Source organism: Ascaphus truei, chromosome 2 (assembly GCF_040206685.1).
Source record: "Ascaphus truei isolate aAscTru1 chromosome 2, aAscTru1.hap1, whole genome shotgun sequence".
Taxonomy (NCBI): Eukaryota; Metazoa; Chordata; class Amphibia; order Anura; family Ascaphidae; genus Ascaphus; species Ascaphus truei.
Window position 1 is genome coordinate 172,812,265 of NC_134484.1, and position 22,059 is coordinate 172,834,323.

The 22,059-nt window shown below is 39.9% G+C and overlaps 1 protein-coding gene across 1 annotated transcript in view; it reads left to right on the forward strand.

Moving 5' to 3' along the window:
- The window catches only part of LOC142488604 (cytidine monophosphate-N-acetylneuraminic acid hydroxylase-like), a 158,901-nt gene extending 139,050 nt beyond the window's left edge, over positions 1-19,851 (forward strand). The window contains exons 14-15 of the mRNA XM_075589053.1: positions 2,155-2,278; positions 19,495-19,851. Of these exons, the coding sequence (XP_075445168.1) occupies positions 2,155-2,266 (112 nt within the window). The 3' untranslated portion in view covers positions 2,267-2,278; positions 19,495-19,851. The remainder of the gene's footprint in view (positions 1-2,154; positions 2,279-19,494) is intronic.
- Positions 19,852-22,059: the final 2,208 nt, after the last annotated feature.

Here is a 22,059-nt window from a genome sequence, read left to right on the forward strand (position 1 = left end):
ACTTGTTATACAAGATTTAGACAATGAAAACCTGCACAATATATCTGGTGACTCAAAAGCACCGAAATGTAGCACCTATAGTATGCATACAATGTTAAATAAAAAATAATGTAAATCTTTTACTCTTGTTCTCTCCGTGCCTTTATTAGGGGCAATTCTGTGTTGCATCTATTTTCAATACATTCTTTATTTTCAAATTGACATTTGTCTGATTCTCCTTTAGATTGTGTGCTGGGAAACTTTGCTTATATTTAATCCCCAATTACACTGCCACCATCAAGAATACATTGATGGTAGCCCTAGGAGCTTACTAAGGAGTCCTTGATCCCCTTGTCTCCAGTTTATGAAATAAAATGGAATAATCCCAAAACGTACTGTATGCTTTACCAAATGAAACCTTGTAATATGCACCTCAGATACCTTATTATAGGTTCCCCATTGGATCTTGGGGAGAGAATGTGAGATTCATACACATGGAGTGTTTACCCTAGGTGCATCTAGTTGTGTTAGTCTCAGACATACATTTTTATACCCAATTCGAGTTTGGTCAAAGCTAGAATGTAAAAGCTTGTTGGGGCATGTCCTGACAGTCATCTGTAGCTCCCCTCTAGTAAGGGACCATTATTTTATTTTTCATTTAAATTAGAGAATATAAAATATGCATTATCTCTCTCCCGGGCCAGCAATTTACCAGATTAATTTCACCAGAGGTATAATGTTTGGATAGCACTTTTCATGAACCTGATAAAATGTGCCTATTTCCGGTTGCAGAAGGGCTCTCCCTTTCTCCCCTCCCTTAGAAAATACCACATTTCAGCCTCTGGGTGCTGTTTGAATGTAGATATCCCAAATCAAAATACAAAAATTTTGCTCTAAATTGGCAGGGTCCGAGCAAAATTGACAAATTTTGCCTGAACTTTTTTGGCTGTCAAGTTTGAGTAGACATTTAGCAAATTCTTAAACTTTTTTTTTTTTTAAATAAAAAATATTGGCAAACCAAATTTTGGGTAAATTTGCACAACCTTATGTTTAAGATAAAGTCCCGGTCGTACACATATGTCATAGGCTACTTTTGGAACCTTGATGGTGAAATTAATTCTCTGTTAGTTGTCACAGTGGTGCCATATCGGTTACTGCTGTATAAGGCCCGATTATAGCCACACACTAATAAGCGACAATTCTAATTCACGTTGCTCTGCAATGACAAAGATATAATTGTCTTTTGCGTAACCTTTAGGATCTGGCTCTATTCAAACTTTCACGACTATCATTGTAGTTGCTTCGCCCACAATAACACATTTAGATATCTGTTCAGTGGCCACGACAAACAGTTTCATAAACAGCTGCCTGAGTCTGAATGAGTCCAAAGTATTTTCTCACTGATTTCCTTATCGGGACCCACAAGTGAGGCCATTGAGAATCTTAATTATTATGGACAGTTGAGAAAACTTAACCCATTACTGGTCACGGTGTCCAAACTCAGATTATAAATGTGACCTTTCCAATGCCAGATTAGCAATGTAACTGATATGCCTTAAAAAAAAAATGTCATTATTTTAAAGCCATAATTTCCTTTTTCTTTGGAATTAAAAAGTACAGAACTTTACTTCTTAGTTAGGGTGATAATAAACACGGTGAGGCCTATCTGTGTAAGTCTCCCGGCTGCAAAACCAGAACAAAAGAGGAGAGAAAAAATGTAGATTTAACAACGCTAAAAAGTCCATTGCCTTTAATGGGATTCATTTTCTTTGGTACTTTATATCTAGTACAGTTTTTTGTTCCACTTGTGCCCTGATTTTGCAGCCAGGAGACTTTCATACATATACCACAATAAATTCATACTCATACCCCAATAAATTCATACTCGCTTCCTTCTTCACTTATGGGATCAATTGCCGACTGCAAAACTGGAGCATATCATGTGCAGAAATACAAGGGAAACAATCCCACTGCATTCAATGGCAGTAATTGTCCATAATAATTCTAGTGCAGTTTTGTTTGCACCAGTGTTACCCCAAGTTTTCCACTGGTAGACCTTGATAAAGAAGTTTTAAAAAATACGTTATAACATTTACATAGTTGCTGTCGGATTTAAACCTATTTTTATAACCTTAAACTTGCCACTGCCTTTTAATCTTTCTCTCTGTAATCTAGATTTTGGAACCATTTTCAAATCTTGCTGCCCACATCACCACCTGACTGGGATTCATTCTTGGAACAAGAGCGACAGGATGGAGTACAGGCTCAAAAGTGCAGCGTGATGTAGATCACTGGCCAGGTGTGAAATTTCAACCAATATGGATCATCCAGAACCAAAAATATGTATTTTGTACCTTGATGAAAAGTAATATTCCTCTTTTGAGTGACTAAGCATGCATGGGCTACTTTATTTAGACATGAATAATGTCAGATAAATATGGCCATGTTCTTCTTCATGGATCTCCCTTTTGTCTGTGCCTTGGGATGACACCTTTCAATGGAACTTTTGATGCTATTGACCTACCGTAGTAGATTAAATAAACTCATAATATAAGGCCTAATGTGACCAGACTGTATTGTGGAGTATAGCAGATATGCCATATGTTAGTTTATGGTCTTAATATATCATGTTAAACACTCACCTTGGGGCTCTCCCTTCTTTCTTTGTTTGAGTATGGCAGATGCCATACGGCTGTGTTTGCTAAAGTTTCTTAGTGCACCTAACTAACTGTGGCTGGGATTCAATAGGTGCCGGTGTGTAGGATTGCCAGGAGGCTTCCCCGAAAATACTGGACACAGTAGTGAAAGGTGCAACGCGCTCGAGATACACAACCACACACCTCCTCCGCTCCATGCTGTTTCCTCCTCTCTTTGGCCCCAGGCTCCTGACACCTCCTCCTGATTGGCTGAATTACCCAGCAGCAGCCAATTAGGATGGAGGAAGCTGCCAAGCCCCCTCGCAGCATCCTTGCTCTCTCCCTGCTCTGGGAAAGCCTGCAGTCCCCCAAGCTGGTGAGGTCATTATGTCCAGAGAGGTAATACCGAACACATAATGTACATGTCCAGTATTACCTCTCATTTTGTACTGAACAGAGAGTCCAAATACATGACAGTCCGGTTCAATACTGGACACCTGGCAACCCTCGACTATTTCACTGCAGGCATTTATTGCCATTGACTTGAATTAGCAATTTGCATGGGATTGAGGGGTGAAACCTCACGTTGGCACTTTGTGAATCTCTCCATATGGAAATTCATGCAATTTTCCATATAATTGGGCAGTGGCTACTCCACACCCACAGCATGCCTTCTGAATGACATCTTACTCAAGCCTCCTCCTCTAGCAGTATGTCTGTTTGCCTCTCTCTCTCTCTCTCTCTGCATATTGAGAACAGACAGCTTCCAGTAGCCTTGATAACACATATAGTTAATATGAATGGCAGACTTTTAAAGGGACAGTCTCACCTGTAAAGGTTATTGACATCATTTACAATATTACATCACCCTTACATACATTGTGTTACTTATTTGGCCTCTGCAAAAGACAAATATGTTACTATTTTCTTCATAACGTGGTTGCTCTTCCCCTTTATTTATTGGCTAAAGAAGGCAGCATATTGTAATTAGTTTACAGAAAAGAAAAAAAAAGAAATGTGAATTTACTATTTGCCTGTACATACAAGAGTTTACAAACCGTCTGAAAGAGATTGTCACATATTGTTACTATAGAGACATTAAAAAAAAAAAAAATATATATATATATATATATAATCAAAAAATAAATAGATGATACCATTCTGTGGCTAACGAAATGCTTTTATTTGTGCGAGCTTTCGTTTAGCTTCATTTGAGTGCGGTACAATGTGGTATCTTCCATATTTACATGTAGAGGTACTGTATCAGTACCGTGTTAGCCGAGCTTCAATAATCAAAAAATAAATAGATGATACCGTTCTGTGGCTAACGAAATGCTTTTATTTGTGCGAGCTTTCGTTTAGCTTCATTTGAGTGCGGTACATATATATATATATAGACATATATAGACACACACACACACACACACACACACACACACACACACACACACACACACACACACACACACACACACACACACACACACACACACACACACACACACACACACTTCTGAATATATATTTTTAAAGTAGAAGTTGCTTGTATTTAACCTACTAAACATGTCCCTGGATTTTGTTCACTTTGGTCTCAGGAGTTACAGCCCTTTTATATGGTATGGATGAGGTGAGATGCCTTCCTAGGACCAAAGTGAGTTAAAAGTAGTGACGTTAGTGCAGGGACGGGCAACTCCAGTCCTCAAAGTCCACCAATAGGTCAGATTTTACTCACACCCCTGCTTCAGCACAGGTGTGAGTATTTTAACATTTGTTTTGTGTGTTACGGCCCATATTTACTAAGTGGTGCTATTCCACACACATTAGCCCATTCATTTGTAGGTGTCTAGAGGAATCGCACCAGATAATGCAATTTTATGTGATTGTGTTTCTGCTTTTTGACATTTACTGCTGCGGCTCATTTTATTCTAACACATCACCGTTTTTTCCCTGGCTTTTTCCTGGAATGCAACGCACTTCAACGGGAGCATGTCGCATTCATTTTGCGTTCTCAGCCGAGGGTCATTCGCGGGTCATGCGCGGTTGACGCGTTTATTGTGAATGGTTTGGGTTTAATAGGTTGCAATTCTTCGCGTGTCTGCCAGATGGCAGATATTCATGAATTGTAATGCGCATGCGCTTCAGTAATGTGTCAACTTGCAGGTGTTTCGTTTAAAAAAGATACTGTACCACAGTGTGCTATTGTAAATTGGCCTTGAGACTGAAGGAAGAGGTTACAAAAATGTATCAATTTAGGCTTTTCATATTAAAGAAAGACAAAGACCAGTTTCGGTTACAGTATTCTCCAGAGAGCCGTCGCCATGAGTATTCAAGTGCAGCCCGTTTTCCAAAAACCCGACAGAAGTTACGCGTATTTGATATGGGCTGCGATTAATGCAACAGAGAATAAGATGGCAACAGTTGTTCAAATTTATCAGTATTTTATCGAAAACTATGACTTTTACAAATTTTCGCCAGCTCCTCATACGTGGATGCGTGCAATAAGGAAAAGGTTATGTAGCGATCCCTGTTTTTATCGTATTGAGCCACAATTTTTTGGAGGGTATTGGTGTGTAGCACCGGCTTTTTCCTGTATCTATGATCATGCAGACGGCAAAAGGCGAAAGGTCGTTTTAAATCCAAATAAGAAACGACAGTCGCTGCCAAGCAATGCACCAGCACCGGCATCCAATAACGGTCCCACCGTCAGTGACAACCCTTGCTGTCTATCCAGCAAGCCTGAGCCGGATTTCGCGTGCAGTTTTGATCAAGCTTGCATGTACCTAAGCAATTTCCAGCCTCATCAGTTGACTACAGGTGGACTAGTCCCGCTGCAAACTATCGACGTGGATGATCAAGAACACTGGACTGGCAGTGGTCCGGCGCCGGCGCCAGCTGAATGGGAAATTCTATCGTGAGTATTGTTGCCGTATTATTTTCTGTGTTTTTTTTATTTTGACAATACAGTATCAATATCAGCGCGATTCAAAAGTCAAGCGATTCTCCTGTAAGCAATATTATTGGCTGAGTGGCTTCTCCAGTACTGTGCTGCAGATACTGAACAATTGGTGGAACGCTAGGCGCATGCGCATTGGAACCTTCTTGAAACGCATATGCGTGTCATCACATAGACGGTAGGTGCATGCGCATGTGAGCAGGAGACGCCCCCCGAGAAAATTATTGGTGGGACTGGCTGTGGGACGGACCATTACAGTAAAACTTTAACTTTTTTTTTTCCTCAGAAAAGAAAACTTTGGGGAAAACGGCAAATGGAGGGATTTCGATGGATAATATCGCTTTGTGTAACAATGCCTGCACATTGCTGAATCGGATTTAAAAAACCTCGTACCGGAGTCTACAGTTTAGTGGCCGTTGTTATTGATTAGGATAGAATAATGGACCTGAAACAGTATGCTGATGTTTTCCGGCCGTACAGTATACAATACTTTTTTATATACAGTATACCGTGTAATAAACCCGAAAAAAAATAAAAACTATGCATTTATTCTACATGTATTACAGTACTGAGCATGCCTGCAGTATACAGTACAGTGTGCCTGGACAGTAGTGTACATTCTAGAAACACTGTATTTTGTTGCGGTATCAAAGGAGCCAATGGAACAATGTAAAACAAATCAACATGTTCTTTTATTTGTGGAGTAAGTACAAAAACATTTATTTACAAATACTGTAAAATGTAGAAACATTTTAAGTGCACAGCAATTCAAAACATCAACAGGTGTATGTTTTACTGCTACAATAGTGAAAACATTTATGCATAGAAAGTAAAAACAAATTCTTTATTCATAAAATATACAAAACGCACCATCTCCTTTATTAAAGAACGGCAAGGCAAAACATATACAGTGGGATGGTGTGCAAAACAGTCTGCACCAGTACAGTCCTCGAGGGCAGCAAACAGGCCAGGTTTTCAGGCAAACCTTTGAAAACCGTGCCTGTTTGCGGCAAGTTAAAACATTTCTGTATACATGCAAGTTAAAACGTACAAACATTTTTTTATTAATACCAGTTACAGTAAAACACACAACATCTCCTTTATATAAATACAGTACAGCAAGTCAAAACATGTACAATACAGTTCAGCACAACAGTATGGTCTTACCTGTGATTAAAAAAAAATCTTTATTCATAAAATACAGTTTACAAAACGCAAAATCTCCTTTATTAAAGAAACATATACAGTACAGTGGGATGGTGTGGGATGGTGTGCAAAACTGTCAGTCAGCCGTGCACCACCACTGTCCTCGAGGGCAGCAAACAGGCCAGGTTTTCAGGCAAACCTTTGAAAACCGTACCTGTTTGTGGCACTTAGGGACTGGAATTGTGCATATCCTGTGCATGTCCTGTGTGTGTGTACAGCAAGTTAAAACATTTCTGTATAAATGCAAGTTAAAACACACAACAACATCTCCTTTGTTTAAGTGCAGCAGGTCAAAACATGTACAGCACAGTTCAGCACAACAGTATGGTCTTACAGTTCCCGTGATTAAACCACACAGTCCGCCAGATTGTCCGTCCATGGCCGATTCCTTGCATGGCGCAAAACGCCATTAATGCAGTCTCGGACGCCTTTCATTACAGGATCTGTAACTGCATAAAAGCGCCGCAATTCCTCCAGAATGGTCTTTCTTAAATTGGCAGGATTACGCGATTTCCTTTGTAGTTCACTCTGAAGGCCCAGTCGCAGTACAAAGAGTAGGACACATGATGCTTAAAAAGTAACAAGGCATACTTGTGGGGTGCACCAGCACTCATCACCTTATACTTCTCCCTGAGCGCCGGTGCCAGATCGCACAGGGTGATGTCGGGCACCGTATCGATGCGCGCAAATGTAGGTCTTCTGGGAGCGGGTGTGATTGAGGCGACGGGCGATGGTAGGTTGTCTGGGAGGAAGCTTTCCTCCGGTCTTGGTCACCATGTTGTCTCCTGGCGTGGTCTTGACGGGGTTGTCATGTCCTCCTCAATGGCATAAATGTACACTACATCTTCTGGTGGAGGGGGTGCTTGGTGATGGAAGGGGGTCGATGCTCCCATTCAGCACATCCATGCCACCCTCCGGCTCCGGCGTTGGGGAAACAGGGCCATGAACACCGAGCAAATGATGTATACCTGCTATGTCAGCCTCTATCTTCTCCATCCGGCGATCCATCCATTGATCCATATCTAGCATCCGTTGATCCATATGTAGCATCCGTTGCTCCACATTTAGCATGGTCTCTAGAATCAAATCTATTTTTGCCAGCACAATAGAGTTCCCGGGGACATCCACACTTATCCCATTCAGCATCCGGTCTAACGAGCTGCTTGTGCATGGCGTCTGGACATCTGGGTGGATGGGTGCAACGGAGGATGAGATGGGGGTTCCATGGAGAGAAGCAGAAGCATCCCCGAATAAGGTGGAGGAGATGACCTGTGGATATCCGGTAGAGGAGAAGCGGCAGCGTCGTCGAAGAGGGATGGAGAAAGTGACCTTTGGATTTCCGGGCGAGAAGCAGAGTCATCTAAGAGTAAAGGAGAAAGTGACCCGTGGATTTCAGAGGCACCAGCGTCGTCGGATAGAACTGGAGAAGATGGCCTGTGGGTTTCCGGGAGGGCGCGGCAGCGTCGAGGACGAGGAGTGGAGAAGACGGGCTGAAGATTTCCGGGAAAGCGGCGGCAGAGTCGTCCAAGCGTATGCGAGGAAGTGGTCTGCGGGTTCGATGGGTTGGGTCCCATTAGTTTTGGGTTGAGAGTACTTCACCGTATTTCTTCTTGACATAATAAGGCTGACGTCTATGAAAACCCTTAGCCTTTGGGGTCAGCAGAAGCTTTTCTTTATTTGCCTTAGCCTGTCGCTTTTGCCTTGGCATGGAAACGGCAACCGCCTTTCGCTTTTTCTGCATGACAGGCACGGCAGAGGCGAGTGGGTTCTTGCGTCCGTAGAATCGGGGTTGATCCATGGAAGCAGATGGCATAATGCAGTATCTGGATGGACAAGGGCAAGTTCAGATAAAGATCATCGAGTGGTGGGCTACAGTATGCAAAGTGTGTAACCTTTTATGCATGGCGACGAGGCGTTATATAGGGGTATGTATCATGCTGAGCTGATTCCTGCTGTGCACTTGAAAGTGGGCGTACCCTAATGTGAGTCATTAACGTACAAATACACCATCCATTTTGTGGATTTACTGCACATTGAATACACATCGACTAAACATCGAATATACATTCTTGTGTTTGTATTTCTTTCTACTCGCAGCAATGCCTGTTAAGAAGATTTCCAAGGAGCTCAGCATGCGAATTAAGGAGATGTACACGAGCGGACACCGAATTGCTGCTATCCAACGCTGGTTAGCTACTTCTGGCATCGTTGTGCCAGCAACCTCCGTGAGGTATCATGCACACGGTAAAAACAGAGAACGCAAAAGGGCACCAAGGGTAACTAATGCATAAGTATATTTATACAACTTCAATGTACTTTTTTTTTCATATAAAATATTGTACTCTAGATCTATATACTGTATGTAATATTTATATTACAACAGTATAAATATTTTTTAGATTAATATTTATATTACAATAGTATGTATATATATTTTGCATATTTAAATTACAATAGTATACAGTATATACTGTATTTTACATATTTATATTTATATTACAACAGTATATATATTTTGTATATTTATATTACAACAGTATACAGTATATACTGTATTTTGCATATTTATATTTATATTACAACAGTATATATTTTGTATATTTATATTACAACAGTATACAGTATATACTGTATTTTGCATATTTATATTTACATTACAACAGTATATATATTTTGTATATTTATATTTATATTACAACAGTATACAGTATATTTTTATATTACTGTATATTAATAGTTTGTTTTTCTTTACATTGTAGGGAGACAACTCTTCTGGTGGACAAAATAAGTGAGGAGAATGATGAGAAGAGTGCATTAAGGGTCAAATACACTCTGCAGGAAAATCACAATCTCACTGTGTCCGAGACCAGCATAAAGAAGATGAGACGCAGCATTGGATGGAAATATGGACGTGTGAGGTTAGTACTGGACAGTACATGAGGTAAAAGTGTTGTTTAGGAAACTGTACTGTACCGCTAAAATTATTTATTCCTTGTCATTACAGAGCGTACCCCATGATACGGGACATAAACAAAATAAAAAGAGTGGTCCAGGCCCAGGCATGGATCGACTGTGGAGAAACTTTCCAGGATTGCATCTTCACTAACGAGTCTACTGTGTCGCTGGAGAGATTTGCAACCTTTGCATTCAACAAAAAAGGCCGCATATCTTTGAAGCCGCGGCCAAAACACCCCATAAAGCTGCATGTGTGGGGTGCCATCTCTAGGCGTGGACAGGATGCATTGTTATCTTTGAAGGTAAAATATATAAAATATAATGTAGCCTTATGCACTGTACTTTACTAGTGTAGCCTCACTGTATGCACTGTACTGTACTATTGTGCAGTTTTTTGAGCAATTTTCTTTTCTTGCTATAGGAATCATGAATAAAGCTTTCTTCCAAGACAACATTGTCCCTGAGATAGTGCAGTACATCACACACGAGTTCCCGGATGGTCACTGTTTCTATCAGGACAACGATCCGAAGCACACCTCGTCAACAGCGCATATCCTTGAGCGCGGTATCAACTGGGTGAAGACGCCAGCGGAGTAAGTGCAGTAGACCGTGTCTCATTTTTTCCCACTGTTTTTACTGTGTACTGTATCTCTTAAACTAATTGTCCTTTTTTTCCAATGACAGATCGCCAGACTTGAATCCGATCGAAATGGTCTGGCATCAGCTGAAGGACCATATCCGGAAAGTGGTGAAACCCTCCAAAAAGGACGAGTTGTTGAAAGGCATAATGAGTTTTTGGAACGATGTACTGACCGTGGAACGCTGCAATAAATATATAGACCATATTGCGACTGTGTTGCCCATTGTGATCGCGCGTAATGGGCAAGTATCAGGAAAGTAGTACTGTGCTGTAGTATTGTAAGTACAGTTTGATACAGGTAAATATGGCACAGATTTTGTCGTTCCTAATAGTCAGAGTATACAGTAGTTATAGTTTTTTCTTTAGAGAGAGAGCAGCACCAGCCATCTGGTTACATAGTATTTAACAGTAGTCAGAGTATACAGTAGTTCCAGTATAGACTAGTTTGACAGTAGTACAGTAACTGCCTACTAACTGAACTGCCCAGTTTTTTTCTTTCCAGAGAAAGCAGCACCAGCCATCTACAGTAGTACTACACATCACACAATGCCATAATACAGTATGCACATAACTGCACTAATTTTTTGTTTTCTTGTCATTTCAAGAAAATGGGTGGTCTGGGGGGAGGTGGGGTGTTGTGTCCAGTCTAATCTGTTTGTACAGTCAAATGTACAGTATATAAACAGCAGTAATGATGTACACAAAACATCTCCTCTCTCAATGAACTACTGTACTGTTCACAGAATGAGGAACAAGATACAGACGGAAAAAATAATATTACTATATATATATTATGCATTACAGTATATATTATTAAATAATATTCATATAAATGTGCATTATTCTTGTTTATCCATGTTTTACAAATGTTTTCTAAATGTTTATCCAATTTCAATCTGCCAGAAGAACCTAATAAAGACTGCATTATGTATTATTCATGATTATTTTTATATTTGTATTTTTTGGTTCCTGATAAAATAAAGTAAATATTTATTTACATTCCTGCTAATCATAATCATTGACAACACCCCACCCCCTCCCTCACACCACACCAATGAATAAGAATGAATGACAAAACAACATGAATCAGTGAATGCAAGATATGTTATATCAATGGCGCTGGGCCCCAGGAGAAGGAAAATAAATAATCACAAAAAAGGATATATAGCTGCCTGCTGGAAGTAGATGTCCACCAGTGCCCTCCTCATGTTGTGGTCAGATCATGCAGACAATAAAAGAATAAAAAACAAACATAGTGTAATACAGTATATCATAAATAACACCACTAACAACACACACTGAAAACTAACAAAAACTGAAACTAACATATGCTGAGACACACAATAGACTGAAAGGTAAAAAACACATTTAATATAATATAATAACTTGTTGTACAAAACAACTAAAATCACACTATGTGAGAAGTCCCTATTATCCTTCAGCTAGCTGAAATGCCCGCTTACCGGAGCCCAGCTGGTAACAGGCGGTGGATAATCTGAGAGTATCCCCTCTCTTGTGAAACCGGTTTGGCTCCTGCCCGTCTCCTAGGTGCCAGCCTCGTGCGATCAGCCGGCTGCCGGGGAGTGGATCGATGCAGCAGCTGTCTCAGTTACGCCGGGGCAAGATCATCTGTCCCCACTTCCTCTCTCCATCCTTCGGGATGCGCGCATGCGCAGAGGAGCTCAGCGTCTCGGGGAATACACCGCCGCAACTCCAGCTCCTCGCGGTGAAGGGGAAGACTTTAGGCGGCAAATTCCAGCCCCTCCCCTCTAACCCCACTGTGAAATACCAGCAAGAATTAATGGAATTTTTAAACAAAGGGTTGGAACAACAAGTTCTGAGCAAACATGAATTTGATTTTTTATATAACAAATATCCAGTTATTCCTATTTTTTATATAATACCCAAAATACACAAAGATCTGTATCACCCCCCAGGAGTGCCGATTGTATCCGGCATCCAATCACTCACTTCTCATTTATCGGAATTTATAGATTTTCATTTGCAGTCATATGTTACTTTACTGCCATTCTATTTGAGAGATACGACCCACATATTGCAGACCCTCAGGGACGTTCAGTGGCAACCACATTTTGTTTTTGTTACAGCAGACTTATCACTGTATACAGTTATTGACCACGTTCAGGGTTGCGAGGCTGTTGGCGAAGTCGTGGACGGTGACCCTATGGTTTCTGACACTTTTAAATCCTTTTTAATTACAAGTATTACGTTTATCTTATCACATAATTTTTTTAATTTTAATGGATCTTATTATTTACAGACATGTGGCACCGCCATGGGTACCAAGTTCGCTCCCAGTTACGCCAATCTATTTATGGGCGGCTGGGAAAAAAAGTATATTTGGGCAGGCTGCCCATATGGAGCGAACTTGGTCCTGTGGCGGCGCTACATCGACGACATTTTATTTATTTGGTAAGGCACACAAATGGAATTAATATTATTTCAAGATTACATGAATAACAATCCGTTTAATCTTAAATTCACTTTCACATCTAGCAGTACTTATATAGAATTTTTGGATTTATGTATATACACAAAAAATAACATTTTGCACACCAAAACTTTTTTTAAGACCGTCCAGGCCAACAATTACCTACATGCCAACAGCCATCACAACCCTGCGTGGATCAAGAACATACCAAAGGGACAGTTTATTAGATTAAAGCGTAACAGCTCAACAGCAAAAACTTTCCACTCACAAGCCTTAGACTTAAAAAATAAATTCATTGACAGAAAATATGTAGCGAACGATCTAGATAGGATCATATCAGAGGTCAAATCAATAGATAGGAGCACTCTTCTACAATACAAAAACAAGACAAAAACATCAACTAACATACCATTTACAACACAATATAATGCCATGGCCTCTAACATCAAAAAGATTTTGTACAAACACTGGCCGATCCTTAAAAAGGACAAAGATCTGGCTAGCATATTACCGGATAGACCGAATATAATATTTACGAAAGCGCCAAACATTGGACAGAAATTAGCTCCTAGCTGTCCACTAATGCGAAAAAAAACCACAAAATAACTTTGGACTTAAGGGCTATTTCCTCTGTAATACATGCACATCCTGCAAATACAGTATAAAAAAAAACAACATTCACCTCATCAGTTACTTCTAAGGTTTATGATATCAAACAACATATAACATGTAATAGCACAAACGTTATTTACCTTTTGGAATGTCCCTGCGGTCTGCAATATGTGGGAATGACCACAAGGTCCATCAAACGATGCTTATATGAACATATCTATAACATTACTAAAGGTTTGGTCACACACAGTGTGTCTAATCACTTTCTTCAGGTGCATCAAAAAGACCCCAGAGGACTCAAATGTTTAGCCATAGAGGCACTTACACCAAATTGGAGATGAGGCAATATTAACAGCCTACTGGGCAAAAAGGAGTCCTTCTGTATATACGAACTCTAGACGCTCATGCCACTTGGTCAAAACATAGAGTTCGACCTTAAGGCCTTTCTTATTAAGTAATTGACATTTAGGGGTTTATTATATTATATAAGGTATCCACTATGCAAGTTGCATCACAGATTAAATCACAATTTGGTATATTGTGTCACTTACATGCACGTCTATACATTTGGGATAGATAAGCGTATATATTGGTTATAAGTTCGCATTACATATTTATCACTATTTGGTACATATGCATTTTGCATATATGTATGTACATGTACAATATTCGAGCACGAATATACGTGTATATTAGTTTACGTATGGGTAGTTATTTATCCTGCAGCTTTGGGACACTTTAACTTTTACATTAATCGAATATCTGTTAATAATATTATTTCATCACACTTATATATCCACTTTTTCTATTCACTTATGGGCTATGGAGGATATTGCACTGAACGCTGGACATTTTGTCATGTGCGCGCATTGTTTACGTTTGTAGAACACGGGACATTTTGCCGTGTGAGGGCGTTGTTTACATTTTAAGGCACTCTGGGTCTAATCTCCTTTTGGCATGCTGCCCATTTTACACTTGTCCACACAATATTGTGTTTATATATGGATTATATTCCGGCTTGCTCTATATATGAATCTTCATGTACATATTGGTAAATTTCCTTGAACGAGAGTAGACTAAGGGGTTAATATAGATCATTCTAGTCAATCAGTTATCATGATTTATATATCCATCTAGATAAATGCCCTCCGCTATGTGTAATTTTTGTGGGTACATATGAATTTAGATATACTTTTCCTTCAGATTTATTTAATGACATATATGTTTTATAAGTGTTAAGATATAATTATTTATTTGTTTTTTATGCATTTTGTCTTGTGTTTCACGTTGTCATTGTTGTAGTTAAATGCTGAGATACCAGTCTTTGATGTCAGTGCGCATGTCCATTTTATTGCATTGGCCACTGTGTCTTTAAATCGGACTATATATATGCAGACATTAAGAGACTGAGGCACTACTTTTTTACCCCTGAGGAAGGAAGCGCAGTCTTCCGAAACGCGTAGGGTGGTCCCTGCTATCTTTGAACGCTACACGCCACGTTTCCGAGCGCCCCAGGCTAAGCTGAGCAGCTCCTGCTTTGGAGCACTTTCGAATTTGCCGCCTAAAGTCTTCCCCTTCACCGCGAGGAGCTGGAGTTGCGGCGGTGTATTCCCCGAGACGCCGAGCTCCTCTGCGCATGCGTGCATCCCGAAGGACGGAGAGAGGAAGTGGGGACAGATGATCTTGCCCCGGCGTAACTGAGACAGCTGCTGCATCGATCCACTCCCCGGCAGCCGGCTGATCGCACGAGGCTGGCACCTAGGAGACGGGCAGGAGCCAAACCGGTTTCACAAGAGAGGGGAAACTCTCAGATTATCCACCGCCTGTTACCAGCTGGGCTCCGGTAAGCGGGCATTTCAGCTAGCTGAAGGATAATAGGGACTTCTCACATAGTGTGATTTTAGTTGTATTGTACAACAAGTTATTATATTAAATGTGTTTTTTACCTTTCAGTCTATTGTGTGTCTCAGCATATGTTTGTTGCAGTGTTTGTTAGTTTTCAGTGTGTGTTAGTGGTGTTATTTATGATATACTGTATTACACTATGTTTGTTTTTTATTCCTTTATTGTCTGCATGATCTGACCACAACACGAGGAGGGCACTGGTGGACATCTACTTCCAGCAGGCAGCTATATATCATTTTTGTGATTCTTTATTTTCCTTCTCCTGGGGCCCAGCGCCATTGATATAACATATCTTGCATCTGTCTTCTGACCGTGGGTGTCAGAGTTATATCCCAGGCTGCGGGCAATTACCAGGTTACTCTATTAGCGCTACCTTTTTTGTTTTGTTTATGAATCAGTGAATATTTTTTTTTAACTCCCAATTCTCACAATGCTGTGCAAATCAGATTTACATTTCAAATTCGATAAGGGATTTTCCAAAGCGTTACCGTAAACAAAGCCTCAAAGGGTTGGGGGGTTGGGTTAGTCATGTGCAGTAATCAGCTAGCTCCCATCTCTAAAAGGATTACACGCAGGCGCAGTGAGGCTTTGTAGCTCGGCTATGGACGGATTAAGAACACAATGGCAAGATTCAGAAAATTAACGACTCTGTGGAGGGGGGTTGGGTGACTCATGCGCAGTAAACAGCAAGCTCCCATCTCAAAGAGATGCAGTGAGGTGATTGACGCTCAGCTAGGGACGGATTAAAAACACAATGACTAACTTCAGAAAATCAATGACTCTGTGTGGAGGTGTCTGTCGACAAGAGTTTGTGTGTGCGTGGGGGAGGGATGAAGGATTACTTGGCAGCAGTTCAAAGAAATTACATAGAGTAGGGTGCAGTACAGTAATTTCAAAAGGCAGTTCATCATAATACTGTAATTTGATCCCTACACCCCCAAATACAGTACATAAAAAGCACACAAATGAACCATGTGCAGGCAAACGCACAGATTGAATATCGTAATATCAAGATTGTTTTTGCAGGCTTGTGGATAAAATATCAGTTAAAAAATCATAATTAAAAAAAAATTTTGGGGGGGGCACTTAAGCATGAGCAGGAATCAACTAGCTCCCATCCGAAAGATGTGATTTGCACAGGCGCATACTGTAGAGAGGTGATGCTCTGTGCAAATCAAATTCGAGAAGGTATTTTCCAAAGCATCGCCGTAAAAAACCCTCAAAGTTCACATCCCAAAGAGAATTACACGCAGGCGCAGTGAGGCTTTGTAGTTCGGCTATGGACGGATTAAGAACACAATGGCAAGATTCAGAAAATTAACGACTCTGTGGAGAGGGGGGGTGTTGGGATAGTTATGCGCAGTAAGCAGCTAGTTCCCATCTGAAAAAGGATTACACGCAGGCGCAGTGAGGCTTTGTAGCTAGGCTATGGACGGATTAAGAACACAATGGCAAGATTCAGAAAATTAATGACTCTGTGGAGGGGGGGGGGGGGGGTTGGGATAGTCATGCGCAGTAAGCAGCTAGCTCCCATCTGAAAAAGGATTACACGCAGGCGCAGTGAGGCTTTGTAGCTCGGCTATGAACGGATTAAGAACACAATGGCAAGATTCAGAAAATTAACGACTCCGTGAGCTACAGTAGCCTTGTGTGTGTTCGTGGGGGAGGGGGCTACAGGGCACAACTCCATGAAGTTCATAGATAAAGACATACTTTAATTTCAAAAGAAAATTCATCATAATAATACACCCCCAAATGCAGTACGTAAAAAGCACACAAATCAACAATGTGCAGTCAAATGCACAGGGTCGCAGTCAAAAGCTACAGCACAGATTGAATATCGTAATACAGTATCAAGATGGCTTTTGCAAACTTGTGGAGAAAAAAAAAATTGTAATAAAAAAAATTTTGGTTTGATTTGTTTGCGTCACTCACTCAAGCAAGCAAGCAGGCAGTGGTGGGCGAAGTTACAGGCGCATGCATTGTAATCACCTGCTGTCAAGCAGGAATGTGATTGAAATCAGACACACGTTGAAAGGAATGGTGTGGGAGAGATGTACTGCATTGTAGAGAAGATAAGAAGTTGAAATACCCTGCAGTGCAGTTAATTATCCTGAGCGAGGGGAGAGCACTGTATATGCCGAAATGTGACACTGTTACAGTACTGTACACGCCTATGCGTTTCAACAATTTTCAAATGAGACATACTGTACAGTACAGCACTGCAAATGCATGTACTGTATACTTTAAATATGCAAATTTACAATTACTGCGTGCGCACACACAGACTGTGTACTAACGTAGGTTGAAACGCGAAGGTATTAGACTTCCAAGACAACAGCTCGCAAACGCCCCCCCTGAGTTTTTACACGGCATTGCAGTATTGCAGACAGCGAGAATAAAATGCTAAAATCACGAGCGCTAAAATAACGCAGTTCACTCCGGGCGAAACAAACAGAAAACCGCACCTAACCGGGATAATCTGAGAGCCGCGGATCTAGCCGCTTTAGACTCAGGTCGGCCGCCACTGTAATTGGAATGATCAAACATTGGGCCTTTTTATTGGCTGATTCAATACATTTGGGCCTAGAAGTTTATTTTTCTAGCCCATTTGCAACCTGATTTTTATTGAACCTGGTCAATATTCACTATAGATAATCCTACTCATTTATCGGACTGCCTTTCTTTGAGTCTATTTTATGCAGTCTCCCAGCTGCGAAACAAAAGCAAAATCTGTGCAGAAATTGCACCAGTTATTTAATCAAGGAAAATTAATCAATTACATGTTTTCCTTTAATAAATGTAATGCAATTCTCTTGCTCTACTTTTGCCCCAGTTTTGCAGTTAAGTGACTTTAGTCAAATGTTAAATGTCCTTTGTCTTTTCCATATATTACTCCAGCATTACAGAACTCAGCAATTTTGGTCTTTGCACACAAAAAGAAACGCTTATTTTGAAGATAAATACTCACATGCAAAAACAGTACAAAATGGCGATGACGTCCAAATAAGTTAGGATATTGTCAAAGATGGTTGCATAGATTTCTTATTGAGTAGAATCCTTCTGTGGGATCTTGATATCGTGATTTTAAATCCAGATCCTCATCTCGCCTGGTCTTAACTCGGTCTCTCTCTCAGCTAAAACTGCTGGATATTAATCCAGACAAAATTACCTAGTCAGCCATCTTAACTTTAAGCATTATGTCCTAACATGGTAGGTACATATGTTGTTCCATCTTAATACTGATGTCATACAATATCTAGCTTATGTACATACAGTATAAGGAACTCAAGCTTATTACCAGGAATGGTTTCATCAGCTATTGCAATGGCTGTCAATTGTAAACCAAATGTCCCCGCATGGCCCCCTCAGCAAGCAATTTAAGACCTCCCTGTCTATTCTGGTGGTTGGAATAGGTTAACCACATCTCCTTTTTTTTTTTTTATCACTTGAATTTTTTATTTAATAGTTTTCACAGATTAAGGGGAAAGGGTACATAAAAGAAAAAGGGGAGAGGGTGGATGCAAAGATACAGATAGTTGGTAATATCACATTTGGGGGAAGGTTAAGGGAAGGGGGGAAGGGGACAGCATTTGTTCATATATAGCATAGTGAATAGCATTTTTAATACAACATAAATCACAACATTCAGAATATTTTAGTCTAGATATGGGGATAAACCGGCTTTGCGAAACCAAGGGTCCCAAACCTCTGCGAATTGAATAGTGGAGTCATTCAGATATGCTGAAAGTTTTTCCATATAAACTATAGGCCATATGTTATTGTTTATTTGGCTCAAAGATGGAGGGGTAGTAACCACATCTCTTTTTAAAATACTTCACTTGTAACTACAGTAAATCTTCAGAAGATTTGACATTATCCATCTAAGAAGATCTTCAGAACATATTCTAGTGTTTATAATAAATTAAACATATCTCCTTTTCTTTGTATGACATCCCTTCAACAATTGTCCTGTAATCATCAGTCATGTGCTTGCATTTTAGGGGGAAAACAATTTTGTACAGTAAATAACCCCTGTATGAGATTCATACTTTTTATTACCCGTATTAGCATGCTCCTTTTGTTGAACTCGTTAGGTCAGAAATGTTTTACGTGTATTAGGTTACATAATAATGTACATTTATTTATCTTGCAGAAATTGTGTAAAGAAGAGGACAATGTTTACAAAATAAAATGGAGAATCTTCGCGGAACCTAAACTGGAGTTAATCTTACTTTGAAGACAATGTTACAGCTGTTGATTGTATTTAAAAGAGGACGTTAATAAGTGTCAGGGCACATATTTACTAGGAGCTGCTGTGCAAGAGATAACACAAATCAAATATGAGGAATACCATTTGTTTCACCAGCCACATGATTCATTTAGAGATATGGCAAACTGTTATGGACTGTGCAGTATACATCTGTTTGTGGCTTTGAAAATGAGGATTTTGCTTTAACCACCTTAGTACTCAAACCGGCGTTTCTCAACTCCAGTCCTCAAGACTCCCCAACAGGTCAGGCTTTCGGGATATCCCTGCTTCAGCACAGGTGGCTCAATCAGTGGCTCAGTCGAAGACTGCACCACCTGTGCTAAAACAGGGATATCCTGAAAACCTGACCTGTTGGGGGGTCTTGAGGACTGGAGTTGAGAACCCTGCCTTACACAATACATAATCTATTACAAAAAGAAAGAAAAACCATGTCGAAAAACTACTTTTGATACATTTTAGTTTTTGTTCATTGTGTTTCCAGATAAGCAACTTGCTTTCTAGCGGCTCTTATATTAAGATCAACTCAAAAATTTCTCATCTCCACACAATACTTTTAGATAACGAATTGTTTTACACACTAAAAAAAGTAATGATAGTTTCTATTATAATTCTTTATTTCATCAAAATTAATGTCTCCTAGATGAAAAACGGGGGCAAGAAAAAAGAAGAAAAAAAGTCTTGGCACCAATTTTGGGCCAATTTTCCAAATGGCAAACCTATGAATAACTCCCCAAGTCTTATAAATAAAACACTTCTGTCTGTAAGTTAGAAAATGGCAAAAAAAAAAATTTAATTAAAGAAGAAAAATACAACTAAAAGTAATAAATAATTTAAATATAGCTCTATATTCTGTTCAATAGGCAAAAATTCACACTAGCAACACGTCAGGAATAGTGTCCAAATATGCACAATCCGCGCTGTTTATTAGATCATATGCAGAGCGCAAAAACAAGCGCTACGTACTCAGTGTACCTGACGGAGGGAGGCTGCATCCCCCCGAAAAGTAGCGCTTGTTTCCCTACTCTGCATAAGATCTAATAACCTGCACGGTTTCTGTATATTTGGGCGCCATTCCTGTCGTGCTGCTACTTTGAATTTTTGAGCATCTGTTGATTTCGGGACACTGCATTAAGCAGAGACTGCATGGGGAGAGAAAATGGAGTATCTGACGTACACATTTAGCAAGTAAGGAGAATGCTGCTGGTTTACACGAATTACTGGCTGTTTTCTGTTCATCAATTATGCAGCCGAGAGGCTTCGGTGCAAAATGTAATCACTATGACACTAAGGCCCAGATCCACAAACTGGTGCTAAGCTTTAGTGCCTGAACTGCCAGGCATATGAATGGGAGGAAACGCGGGACAAAGCTTAGCACCATTTTGTGAATCTGGGCCTAAAAAGGATTAATAAATAGATTTAGGAGGCTGTTTATCCGTTTCACTGCTGCCATAATGGGGTGAAAATTAAAGCGATTTATGGATTAGGTGGAGCAATTCTGAGGTAAAATAACTGCACCATGCATTATGCATCAAGGAAAATGTCCCATGGAAATCAACTTTGCTTTGATACATAGGCCCTTTAATGTTTTAGTTTCAGTAACCTGCTGCTATTTGAGAGCTGCTACAACAATGAGATTTGACAGATTCTTTATCAAGGCTCCAACTGCAGATATATCACCAGATTAATCACTACGAGAGATTGGAAATGTGCATTTTCATCCATGTGGTGCAGATTATTTGCCCCCCTCCCCCCCCCCCGCCCTCCAAAAAGATTCTTTGCCATGGAAAAGTTAAGAGGAAAATATTATGAACAAATATGTTTACCAATTTAAAAAAAAGTTCTCATTGAGCTTTACAGTATGTACAGTAGCTTATTAAACACACCACTGTCCTTAGTTCAAGTTTATCCTAGGAGGGACTGCTTCTTTATATCAGCACCTCGCCTTCCCTCCCCTAAACAATAGATTCATGTTTAGCAGATTTTGATCAGACAGGAAAAAGGAGCTAGTTTTTCCTCTGTATATAATAGTTGAGATATACATAGAAAAATTAGGTTTAATACCATTATGGAACACATGAAAGTATTAATTAAAAACAAATTGAACTAATAACAGTGATATTATTAGAAGAGTTAAACTAGGTGACTTCACAGAAAGAATAAAATGGACAGTAACTTTTAAGTGTATTTTCCTACCCAAGAATATTAGGATTGGTGTCATCAAATGATCTGCCCTTGTTTTTACACATGCTATACTATTAAAATGCAGCAGCAAGCTTTTTTTTTTGCGCGTTTGAGAAACTTTTAGCCAAGCTTCAATGGGATAATATGTCGCAAAGTGAGTCCTAGATTTAGCCATTTCTCAGACTTTCAGCAAAATATCACCAGGCAGTGAGTGAAACATGGTGTTCAGTATGTGCCTATTATTCATCTCAGCATTGAGGGAATCTA